The 13,045-nt window shown below is 43.4% G+C and overlaps 1 gene segment (V, D, J or C); it reads left to right on the top strand.

Moving 5' to 3' along the window:
* On the top strand, window positions 4,791-12,669 carry LOC106506756. The segment is given in 4 exon segments: window positions 4,791-5,027; window positions 5,733-5,868; window positions 6,071-6,152; window positions 6,283-7,222. Coding segments are annotated over 2 exon segments (507 nt in total).

Genomic DNA, 13,045 nt, shown 5'->3' with positions numbered 1-13,045 from the left:
GCCTTTTCTAGGGCCGCTTCCTGCGGCATATGGAGGTTCTCAGGCTAGGGATCTAATCGGAGCTGTAGCTGCCAGCTTATGCCGCAGCCACAGCAACGTGGGATCTGAGCCACGTCTGCGACCCACACCACAGCTCACAGCAACGCTGGATCCTTAACCTACTGAGTAAGTCCAGGAATCGAACCCGCAACCTCATGGTTCCTATTCGGATTCGTTAACCACTGAGCCATGACGGGAACTCTGGGAAACACATTTTTAAGTGATACCCGGAAACTACCAGTGTTTACCATGAAGGTGAAGATAACAATTTAAGAAAAAACAATCAGGAGTTCCCATTTCAGCTCAGTGGAAATGAATCTGACTAGTAACCATGAGGACACACGTTGGCTCCCTGGCCTCACTCAGTGGGTTAAGGATCTGGCTTTGCCATGAGCTGTGGAATAGGTTGCAGACATGGCTCGGATCCCGAGTTACTCCCCTAGCCTGGGAACCTCCATATGCCATGGGTGCAGCCCTAAAAAGACAAAAATAAATAAATAAATAAATAAAATAAAAAATAAAAGAGAATCAAACCAGCAATTTAATAGGAAATGAGACATAAAAAATTTCATGTAAATCTGGAAATAACATTTGTGAAAAAAGTGTTTAAGAACACTCAAAAATGAAGTATGTCATCCAGTTTGATCAAAAGCCCAATCACAGGATTACCCTAATAAACTACTTATAATGGTGTCAGTTTGACAGTAGGGATCAAGAATCCTAAAAATGAAATAAGCATTATAATAATTCTATAATTGGAATTCCCTGTGGTACAGGAGGTTAAGGATTTGGCATTGTCACTGCAGCGGTTGGGGTAGCTGCTGTGGAGCCGATTCCATTCCTGGTCTGGGAACATCCACGTGCCACAGACACAGCCAAAATAATAATAATAATAATAATAATAATAATCTATAATTATAGTAAGGATAATTGGGGAATTTGGATTCAGGTCAAAATGGATAGTTGTTACTTGCCCTACATCCATAAGCCGCTATAAAACCTGACAATCATGCTAAGTGAAGTCAGTCAGACAATGAGACACCAACATCAAATGCTATCACTTACATGTGGGATCTGTAAAAAGGACACAAGAACCTCTTTGCAGAACAGATAATGACTCACAGACTTTGAAAAACTTATGGTTTCCAAATGAGACAGGTTGGGGGGTGGGGGGATGCGCTGGGGGTTTGGGAAAGAAATGCTATAAAATTTGGTCGTGATGATTGTTGTACACCTATGAATGTAATAAAATTCATTAAGTAATTGGTAAAAAAAAAAAACCTGACAAAAGTTTTAAAGCAAGAGTTTTCAGGCATTGAACAACATGCTGTCCTCACTGAGAAAAGGAAACATACAAGTCTCTGCCTTGGTAGTTTCCGGACTGCAGCACAACGACGTGGAGGCACGCAGCGCACAGTGGTCTCGCTGAGATGGGGAAGCTGAGACAGAGTTCCAGGCTGTGGAGGTGGCTGATGACGAAGAGTCAGCTGCCCCAATATTTCATGGGGTTCCCTTTCGTCTTTGGTCGAATGGTAGAGGCAGATGCACAGCAAAGACCTTCTCTTCCCCCTTCCCTGCCCCAAACTAAGGCCTGGCAGAGAGCTGTTGCAGGGGAGCTGGGAAGGGAACAGAGATTCTGCTGATCACACAATCCTGAGAGTCACAAATTCTCACCAGCCACCGGGGAGAGACCTGGCAGACAGCCTGGGAAAACACTTCCCCCCCGCCCCCCGCCCTGGGAGGGGGTTACACCTCCAAAGAAGGGCTACCCAAATCCTAGAGTAAGAGCTACCCTAGAACTGCCCTAACAAAGCTCAACAAGCCTCCCTGATCTGCCAATAAATTAACTGCCTTTTAAAGAAAAATATCAGAGCACTAGTTAAGTGAAAGGAGAAAATCTAGACTCAACAATGTAGCATCCACAGTTTTAGCCAGGCAATAACAAAGTATCAGACATAGGAATAAATGAGTGAATATGATGCATATACAGGGAAAAAAATGCAACTCTAAATAACCAACCCTAAATAACACAAACGCTGGAAATTTCAGACAGGTATTTTTTAAGGACATATTATAAAAATATGTTCAAGGATTTTGAGGGAAATTGGTCATAATTTGATCAATTGATAAAGGTGATTAGCCCATAGTGATCACGACAAAAAAGGGAACCCCTCCCACAAATTACCATATCAATGATGAAAAAGATCTCTACGACAGACATAAAATGATAGAATGTCATAAATTAGTATATGCCAATAAAATTTTCAACTTAGATGAAGTGAAACTATTTGAAAAATACAACTACCAAACTGATTCAAGATGAAATTAGAAATGTGAAGAAGCTTATATGAAGGAAATTGAATTATTTATCAAAAACATTCTCTCAAAGGAAACTATAGCTCCAGTTTCCTTTCTTGGTGAAATCTATCAAATATTTAAGGTACAAAAAAAAGAAACAATGCTAATTTTACCTAATGTTTGAGAAGATAAAAGAGGAGGAGCAATTCATAACTCATTATATAAAGCCAGCAAAACCCGAATGCCAAAATCTGACAATTACAGAACAATATCCTTTATGACCACAGGTGAAAAAAATTCTTCCCAACACATTAACAAATCCAAGCCAAATGCATATGTCTATATGCATGTATGCACGTGTGTATGTATAGACATAGTGATAATACATTATGGTCGAGTGGGTTTATTGCAAGAGAAACAATGGGTTAGCAATCAAAAATCAACATGATGCCACCGTATTAGCAAAATAATGAATAATCATTTGACCATCTCAATAGATGATGAGAACACAGGTGACAAAACTGAGTACTCTTGCAAAAGGAACACTCTCAGTAAACCGGTAAAAGAAGAGAGCTTTCTTAATCGGATTGAGGCCATCAATGAAAAATTTACAACTCACAGCCTATTTAATGGTGAACATTGAACACTTTCCTCCTATAAAAGGGAACAAGACACGGTGTTTCTCCCACTACTTTTCTTCATCATTATACTGGAGATCTTAACAAGTATCAGAGGGCCAAACAAAAATGAAATAAAAGTCCTAATATTGTAGTGGAAGAGGTGAATTTTTCACTATTTTCAGATTACATGATTGTTTATATAGGAAGCCATGAATTGCAATTAGAAATACTTCGTGAATTTAGAACAATCATGAGATACACAGTCAATATTTAAAAAGCATCTATGCTAGTTGCAAACAATTGAAAAATAAACTTCAGGAAACAATTCCATATATAATAGCATGAATAACAGAAATAAATTTAGCAAACAATATTCAATGAAAAACTATAAAACATCACGGAGGGAAACTAGGAGTTCCCATTGTGACTCAGTTGTGTTACGAACCCTACTAGTATCCGTGAGGATGCGAGTTGGATCTCTGGCCTTGCTCAGCAGGTTAAGGATCTGGCATTGTCATGAGCTGTGGTGTAGGCCAGCAGCTGTAGCTCTGATTCAGCCCCTAGTCTGGAACTTCCGTATGCTGTCAAAAAACAAACCAACAAACAAAACCAAAGGGAAGCTAAAGAAAATATTAAAAATGGAAAGATATGTTTGTGGATTGAAAATTCCACTGCATGAAGGGAGCAATTTTCTCAACAATATTGAAACAAATGGATGAGCACATGGAAAGAAATGAACTTTACTCTTACCTCAAACCGTAAACAAAGATCAGTATGAGACAGACAATAGGCCTAAGTGTAAAAGCGAAAACTACAAATCTAGAAGAAAACGGAAAAACGCCTATGTAAGTTGAACGTAAGCAAACATTTCTTATGACACAGAAAGCACTAACCAGTAGTAAGAAACCATTTCTCGTTGGCATCTTTTGTGCCAAAGGATGTTTGTTATAAGGACCAATAATTCACAAATGAGAAGAGATTTTCAGCGCCCCTAGGATCACATCCCTGAACATATAACAAAAGCTTTTGGCAAAAGCATGTGGGTGATACCGAGAGGTCTGTGTTCTGCCTGTGGTGGAAGGTAAGTCAGAGGGAATATGGGTTATAAATAAGATTCAAGAGCCACCCAAAGTAGGGAGGATATTGGTCCATGACACCCAGGACTCTCTTGGTTGCCCATAAATTAGAGGTGTTTGTTTTTTTTTTCTGTCTGTTTATTTGCTTTTTTAGGGCCGCACCCATGGCATATGGAGGTTCCCAGGCTAGAGGTCGGATTGGAGCTGTAGCTGCTGGCCTCACCACAGCCACAGCAATGCCAGACCCGAGCCGCTTCTGCAACCTGCACCACAGCTCACAGCAATGCCAGATCCTTGACCCACTAAGCCAGGCCAGGGATTGAACTTGTGTCCTCATGGATATCAGTTGGATTTTTTTCCCCTGAGCCATGACGGGAACTCCCTACACTGTCTCTTTCAATTCATACCCATCCAATATATGTCTCTTCCATACATTCCTCTGACAACAGTCTCTCACTCCTCCTCAGGCGTAGATTCTGCTCCCAGAGTGATTTCTGCTTCTCCTCTCCTTCCCACGCACCTCCAAACTCCTCCTGCAGGATTCCACTGGACCTGAGTTCTCTGCTCTCTCCATTGATGTGACCCCCAACAATAATAGGCTCTTCCACTCAAATTACCACCTGCAGCAGGGGGCAGCAAAGACTGCATTCACTTTAAGAACTGCAAGTTAGAGCAAAGGCATGGCATTTTCCCCATTAAGGACAAACCCCAAATTACAATCTTTGTAATTAACACGTTTGTGTTTATTGAACCCAAGGATAAACAACACCTGGAACAAATCCACCATTCTTTTGGTGTTATCGATGGAGAACTCTATCAGAAGGAGTGAGAAGAGTGAGAACCGTGGAAAGTGTCATCTGGAATGGTGCACTGGCCGGAAAATGTGCTCGGGCGTTCCTAAATAAATCAGGAACTATGCAAAATAACCGAGGAGAGAGAGAAGCAAATGAGGAATCAACAAGAGAAGCCATGAGTTGGGAACTCTTGAAGCCAGGTAATGTGGGGATATGGAGGCTCATTGTACTCTTACATTTACTTTGCAGATATTAGAAATTTTCCTAATCAAAAGAAAAATATTAAACGTAAGACTTACCCAGTGTGAGATGCAGCAGGATTTTCTGGCGTGGGATGCCATGGACTTTCCACAGACAGGGCGGAGGCAGGACGAGCATAAGCAGCCCGTTTGTTTTTTATGTTATACAGGGCATCACACTACTGTTTAAGTATGCTGTATTGGAAATCTGTTACATTACAATGCTGAACACTGTCCTAAAATCAGGAACAATTTATGTTACACTAAAATTACCTCTTTAAGGAGCCACTTTTAGTTAATTCAAGATATAAGTGAAGGTCTTAAGTTTTATTTGAAATCCACACTCACATTAAGCGAATATCTTCCTGCAATAAGCCAGTATTTTCAGGAAAGATCTGCATCTTGAAAACATTGACCAAAAAAAGCAGCAGCCATGGAAGAACTGTGGCAAATTGGAGCCCAGTTATAGTGTTGCCCTTCTTCTTAAAAAAAATCTCACATTTTCCAGTGAATCTATTCAAACTGCATGGGTTGTCTAGACCTGAGTTAGAAAAAATAAATAAAAGAAGAAAAAAATAGGAATGTCAGTGTCACAACCTCCCAATGAGACTAGATTCCCTTTATTTGAGATGATTCTGAATTTTCTCTGTGGCTTATTCAATTCAGAGGGTGACGCTTCCTTGAATTACTGAAAGCGATAAGGACTGAGAAGAGGTTAGAGAGATTGTTCTCTGAGGGATGGAGGGCAGAGAAGAACGAGGAAGAGAAGAGGAGTGATGGAAGGTTTCAGCATCTGAGGATAGTACGTGCACTAAGCCAAGACACCACCCACCTAGGGAGTAGGGAGCAAAGAAGGTTAGACCCTTGTGGGGTGGGGGTGGGGAGGGAAGGGATGCGGCTGCAACTTTCTTTGAGACCCACCCAGTTGGGGGGGGGGGGCAATGGCATCACTGCCGGAATCCTTACAATTTCCTATTCTCATGCCCTGTTCCCCCATCCCTCAGAGCTGGGACCGTCTTCATCCTGCCTCTCCCACCATGGGCTCCACGTGCCTCTGCTTTGTGGCCTTTTGCATCCTGGGAACAGGTGAGATGGGGAACACGGGGAATCCCTACCGTAAATGTTCCAGGTCGTGGCTGAAGCGTCTCCCCTTGAGACTGTTGCAAGAGGACCCTTCCTAGTCTCTGTCTCCAGTTTCTGTCTCATGTCCTCACAGGCTCCCTGGATGCTGCTGTAACCCAGATCCCAAGGAACAAGATCACAAACACAGGGAAGAGAACTGTACTGGAATGTTCTCAGACTAATGATCATGAGTATATGTACTGGTATCGACAAGATCCAGGAGAGGGGCTCCGGTCCATCTACTACTCCTATGATATCAAGTCTTTTAACCAAGGAGAGGTCGCCTCTGGGTACAATGTTTCTCGCGAGGAGAAGGAAAGATTCTTCCTATATCTGGAGTCGGCCTCCCCCAACCATTCAGCCCTTTACTTCTGTGCCAGCAGTTATTCACATAGCACTTCCTGCCACCTGTTCTCTAAACAGAAAGGCCAGCACGTTTGCTCAGAAGGGCACGGAGGCTTCTTAGATGTCACATGTAGAGGTCTGAGTGGTTCTCAGTCTGAGCTTAGGGCCACCCTGGGCCAGAGTCCCCAGACCATGGGATGCCTCTGAAACCACAGGCTAGATGGAACCTACCTCCCCGGCCTACAGACCCTCTTGATCTGTTCTGGGGAGGCAAACCGAACACCATCCTCCTAGGAGAATGGACCTAAGCATCCACTACCAAATATTTCTTGTTAGCTCATCAACAGTGTGGTTTTTAAGGGTCCTTTGGCCTCTGTCTCCACACACCTTATAATACCCCATCTGCATCCTTTCTGTTCCTGCTGATGAGACCTCTATCCTGCCAGCCCTTTCTCAGTCCTGGTCTCTCCAAGCTTCTGCCACTCTTTCGCTCTGTATTTGGTGGCCTTTATGCCAAGAACAATTGGACTAGCTTGTTTTTAAAGCTTCATTCTAAGTACATTTAATTACCATTCAATCTGACTCCAAAAGTGAAGTTCAAGTACTAGAAACTGTGATCTATAATAGTTATCTTCTGAGAGTTCCTGATGCAGCTTCTTGGGTTAAGAACCCAACTAGTATCCACGAGGATGTGAGTTCTCACCCTGGTCTCGCTCAGTGGCTTAAGGATCCATCATTCCTGCAAGCTGTGGCATAGGTCGCAGCTGCTGCTCAGATCCTGTGTTGCTATGGCTGTGGTGTAGACCGGCAGCTGCAGCTCCAATTCAACCCCTAGCCTGGGAACTTCCATATGCCATGGGCAGGGCCCTAAAAAGACAAAAAAAGGTTATATTTCATTTACTGCCCCATACTTGAATTTGTGCTAGATCTTAACCTGCAGGAGCACACAGGCTTGTTTCATTTTCTGGATGTACTGAATTTCAGAAAATGTGCCTGCTGCCTGACACAGCGCCAAAGCTAGGAGCTTGGAAATATTCTTTCTCTCAAAGCATTGGGGAAAAACTCTGACTGCCCTGCAGGAAGAACCCTTCTAGGAACCTGTAAACTATAGGCACAAAAATACTTAACCAAGGGCTGCCAGGCCTGATGTAAAAACTGCCTGAGGGTCAGGCTGAAGCTGTCTTCCTTGTGTGCTTTGACTTCTTACCTCCTAAGCCTCATTATTTCAACAGAAGAAGCCATGGGACCTGGTGATTGTTCAGACTCAAAAAATCCAATTTCTTTCATGTTCTACCTGTCCTAATAGGGACAATAGTCACACTTTTCTCCCCAATCTCCTTTACGAGGAACTCTTTCATCTACTTTCCCTTTAAAAAATCCATTTTCTATGGAATTCTGTTCCCAGCTTTCTGCTCACACTTCATCTGCAGCCTCATCTGTAATAATAATTCTTCTCTGGAGAGCTGTAACTGTTCCATTTAATTATCTACTGGACATTTTTAGATTTCCCTAGACGTTTCTTCTGCCTTCTTTTTATTATTACTCAATGAATTTTATTACATTTATAGTTGTACAACAATCATCACAACAAAATGTTATATCATTTCCATCCTAAACCCTCAGTGAATCCCCCTACCTCCCAACCTGTCTCATTTGGAAACCATACGGTTTTCAAAGTCTGTGAGTCAGTGTCTATCCTGCAAAGAAGTTCATTGTGTCCTTTCTTTAGATTCCACATATAAGTTATAGCATTTGATGTTGGTGTCTCACTGTCTGACTGACTTCACTTAGCATGATAATTTCTAGGTCCATCCATGTTGCTGTAAATGCCATTATTTCTTTCCTTTTAATGGCTGAGTAATATTCCATTGTGTATGTGTACCACATCTTCTTTATCCACTCCTCTGTTGATGGACATTTAGGTTGTTTCCATGTCTTGGCTATTGTATATAGCACTGCAATGAACATAGGAGTACATGTACCTTTTTTTTTTTTTTTTTTTTTTGCTCAGTATAAATATTCTCCCTTAGCCCACCCATCCATGATCGTAACAACTTCTTTCATAAGTTCCTAACTGGCAAATTCAACCTTCTACTGGACACTTACAGCTGGATGTTCCATAATTCAAAATCAAGTGATTTATTGCTGAATTTATTGCCTGTCTACCTCTTCATGCATCCATTCTGGCTCATATACCGTATTTCCATCTCAGTGATGGCTCTAAGGTCCCCTTTTCCATTAGGGGGAATCCATTTATAAATCTATTACTTCTATGTTGCACATTGTCATAGGTTTGGTTTTCTGGAAAATGCACTCTGCAAGGGACATTAGTGTGCAGGAAGGTTATTCAACATGGACAGAAGGGAAAAGAAGGAGGTCGGATGGGGCAGAGGAGAAGTGGGACTGTCCTGCAGCCTCAACAAGGGCCTAAGCTGAGTCCACAGGGAGATGTGAAGCTGGGGTGGCCTTTACAGTCATATGATGTTGACGTGAGGGGCCAGGTCTTAGGCCCATGTTCACTGCCACCATGTCATTGGACTGGTGGCTCTGAGAAGGGGCATGCCCTTCTCAGAGGAAAGAAGGAAAGGAAAATTGACTCAAACACGTCTCAAGTAAATTTTCAGGATTTTCTTCCAAGTAACATGTTTTCTGACATACAAGTCCTTTTAAATATAATTATATAGGAAGATAAAGAAGACAAAGAAGACTGGAAGATAAGAATTCCCCTTGTGGCTCAGCAGTTAATAAATTCGAATAGTACCCATGAGGACGTGGGTTCGATCCCTGGCCTCGCTCAGTGGATTAAGGATCTGGTGTTGCCGTGAGCTGTGGTGTAGGTCGTAGATGCAACTTGGATCTGGCATTGCTGTGGCTGTGGTGTAGGCCAGCAGCTACAGCCCTGATTCGACCCCTAGCCTGGGAACCTCCATATGTCAGGAGTGTGGCCCTAAAAAGACAAAAAAAAGTCAGACTGGAAGATGAGAGAGGCTGTTTTTACTGGACCAACAAGGTATAGAGATGTCTGTGATACATATCTCTGATGATTCCCATATCCTCAGTTGCTGACATTAGGGAGTTCTCAGCAGCTTCTCCAGAGAGTGCCCTAGCTATACTAGCAAGGTGGGCAAGGCATGAGTTATCTCTGCACTGGGAAACAAAGGGCAGGGGCTTTATTCCAGCCTTCAGTTATGCCTCCATCTGAGTAGGACCTGAGCATCTCATAGCTACGCCCAATTCCTCCCTCTTTCTTGAATCACCTCTATGATGACACAGAGTTTCCACCCCATCACGGCTGAGAACTTTTATCCACTCGTCACTCATCCTAAAATCTTCTCAGACTTAGAACAATTAGAAGTCTTTCTACTTCCTAAGTTTTAGAAATTTGTCCGAAAGACTCTTCCCAAATCTCTAAATATCTCTTCAACCATTCCACCTTTTTTTCAGCAGAGGGCAGTAAAATCACATTTCTTTTCTCTTCCTGGACACCTCCTCTTAATGTAAGACCAGCTTTCACAGTCAAAGCAAAGGCCAAAGGATGGATGGGGAGTTTGGGGTTGATAGACGTGAACTATGACATTTAGAACGGCTAAGCAATGAGGTCCTACTGTACCACACAGGGAACTATAGCTAATCTCTTGGGATAGAACATGATGGAAGATAGAATGACAAAAGAAATGTGTACATATACATGGGTCACAAAACTAAATCGACTGTGTTTCAATAAAAATTTGTTTTCAAATGGGTGAAATCTGAACACCAAGTAGTGAGAAAATAGATGGAGAAGAGTGTGTGATTATTACCCAATAATAATTTTCTGAGAATTCCATGAATGCTAATTACTGCTTTAAGCCCTTTACACGGGCTGCCTAAGGGGCTGCCTCATTTAGCATCACAACCTGCTCTCCTGCATCTGTCTGGTTCAACCACTCTGTTCACTGAATGTTCTCGCTCAGCTCTGCAGACTTCTTTCCAGTTCATCCTTCAGAACGCTCCTCAAATACCACGTCTTCCCCAGGCTTCCTGAGGAAGTCAAATCCTCCTATTATGAGCTTTCGAATCTTTGCCATTCTCATCCTCATAGCTTGTAAAACAGCTGTAATTTAACAGTTTGTTTAAAAAAAAAAAGGGGGAGACCTAAGTTAAGGTTTAAGATGAGCAAATTAACTAGGCTGTTTTGGATGAGAGAAGGGAACAGAAGTAGTAGATGAATAAAAGGACATAAATGACACCGCTGTATCAACAGGATGGCTGAGGACCCAGGAAGTTTGCAGGCACCGTGTCATCACAGCCTTAGGGCATATCATTAAGAGCCCATCCCACTTCCCCAGGACTGGGAGACGCCCTTCTCGCCTTGCCTGTGCCATGGCCGTCAGACTCCTCTGCTATGTGGCCCTTTACCTTCTGGGTGCAGGTAAGTCATAGACACAGAATTCTCTAAAACCAGGGAGGACCATTTTCTTCTGGGATAGGTCTGCTTCCGGCTTCACATTAGGGCTCATCCTGGACTCTGTTGCCAAGACTCTAGTTTGCCTTTTTCTCACAGGCTTCATGGATGCCGGTGTTCACCAGACCCCAAGACACTGCGTAATCGGGACGGGAAAAAAGATAACTCTGGAATGTTCTCAAACCATGGGCCATGATAATATGTACTGGTATCAGCAAGACCTGGGAATGGAGCTGCAGCTGATCCATTATTCATACGGGGTTAATTCCACAGAGAAAGGAGAGCGCCCGTCTGAGTCCACTGTCTCCAGACTAAGGAAGGATCATTTCTCCCTAACGCTCATGGCCACCAGCCCTTCACAGACATCTAGATACTTCTGTGCCAGCAGTGAATACACAGCATGACACAGGCACCTACAGACCGCACAAATAATGGTAGTCACCTAAGAGAAAAGTCCCACCTTCATAAAACTTGCCTCAAACTCCAGAAGCCCCTGCAGATTTCCCCAGACTCCTCAGCCGCGAGGGGCCAGAGTGGTCTGAGCCACGATCTGGGCAGACAGCTACCTGGGTCAGTCTCTGCCGAGCCGGGGAATGGCCCAGCCACAGTCCGTTCTGACCTTCCCCTGCGTCTCACCGCACTGCCCGTGAGGCCTGCCCAGGTTTGTCTTTTAAGATCAGTGGGAGGACGTCGGTTGACAGTTGCCTCACGGTGACCTGCGGGGAGCCTCTGCCAGCCAGGAAACAGGAAACGGTTCCCTTGGCTTTGTTCTCAGACTGCCCACGTCTGGTGAATGGTTCCCTCCTCGTGTAACATGTGTTACTTCTCACACAGCATCTCAAAGTCCTTTTCCTTTCCCAAGCCCCCTCCCCGTCTCTCACAACTTCAGGCCTCATTCCGTGACCTTGAACTAGAAATAATGGAGGGACCGGAACTGGTCATCTTCACTACTCTATCTCTAAATTAATGAAATTCTAACTAAATCTCCATAAGACGTAAGGAATAGAAACTGTGATTGCAACGAAACCTCTCCAACGACTTGCCTGGACTCAGCCATGACTTTTTCCCAAGACGGCTCTGACCATTTGGAAGCCGTTCCACAGATCAATGCTCCTTCTTACTCAGATACACCTAATCTTGGGGATGTTGGTTTCCATCCACCCAATACCAGATCTGGGATCGTGAATAGATCTACCTTCAAACAGGAAATGGACAAAAGCATAGTTGTCAGCTATGGGGCTCGGTCTCCTGAAAAGCGGTGGGTGTGGGTCTCAGATGGGACACCTCTGTCACGAAACTTACAAAGAGTGAAGTTGTCAGAGTCTTTGTCTTGGCCTATTCTCCTTGCTAGAGTGGCTTAGTATTTTAGAAAATGATCTTCAGGGGTTTCCATCGTGGCTCAGCGAATCACGAACCCAACTAGGATCCATGAGGATGTAGGTTGGATCCTTGGCCTTGCTCAGTGGGTTAAGGATCTGGCATTGCTGTGAGCTGTGGTGTAGGTCTCAGAGGCAGCTCGTATCCTGTGTTGCTCTGGCTATGGTATAGACTGGCAGCTGCAGCTCTGATTTGACCCTTAGCTTGGAACTTCCATGTGCCACAGATGTAGCCCTAAAAAAAAAAAAAAAAAAAAAAAAGGAAAAAACCTAAATAAAACAAAAGAAAATGAACAGCAGAACATGACACATGTAAGACTGTAAAAACCATTGCCTGTGCATTTTTCTTTTAGTTTTGTATTCCACAATACTCTTCACTCCTTTTTTTTTTTGGTCTTTTTTTAGGGCTACACCCATGGCTTATGGAAGTTCTCAGGCTAGGGTTCAAGTCAGAGCTTCAGCTGCTGGCCTACACCACAGCCACAGCAACGCAGGATCCTTAACCCACTGGACAAGGCCAAGGATTGAATCTGAGTCCACATGGATGTTCGTCAGATGCGTTCCTGCTGAGCCACGGCAGGAACTCCCTATCCACTCTTCTGTCATCTTCTGTGTGGGCTCTCTATCTTCCCCCTTTCCTTATTTTATCCTGATTTCTGGAATTTATATTCTTTTCTTCTCCATCTACATCT

The sequence above is a fragment of the Sus scrofa genome, chromosome 18, assembly GCF_000003025.6.
Source record: "Sus scrofa isolate TJ Tabasco breed Duroc chromosome 18, Sscrofa11.1, whole genome shotgun sequence".
Lineage (NCBI taxonomy): Eukaryota > Metazoa > Chordata > Mammalia > Artiodactyla > Suidae > Sus > Sus scrofa.
This window is presented reverse-complemented; position numbering and strand designations above follow the sequence as displayed.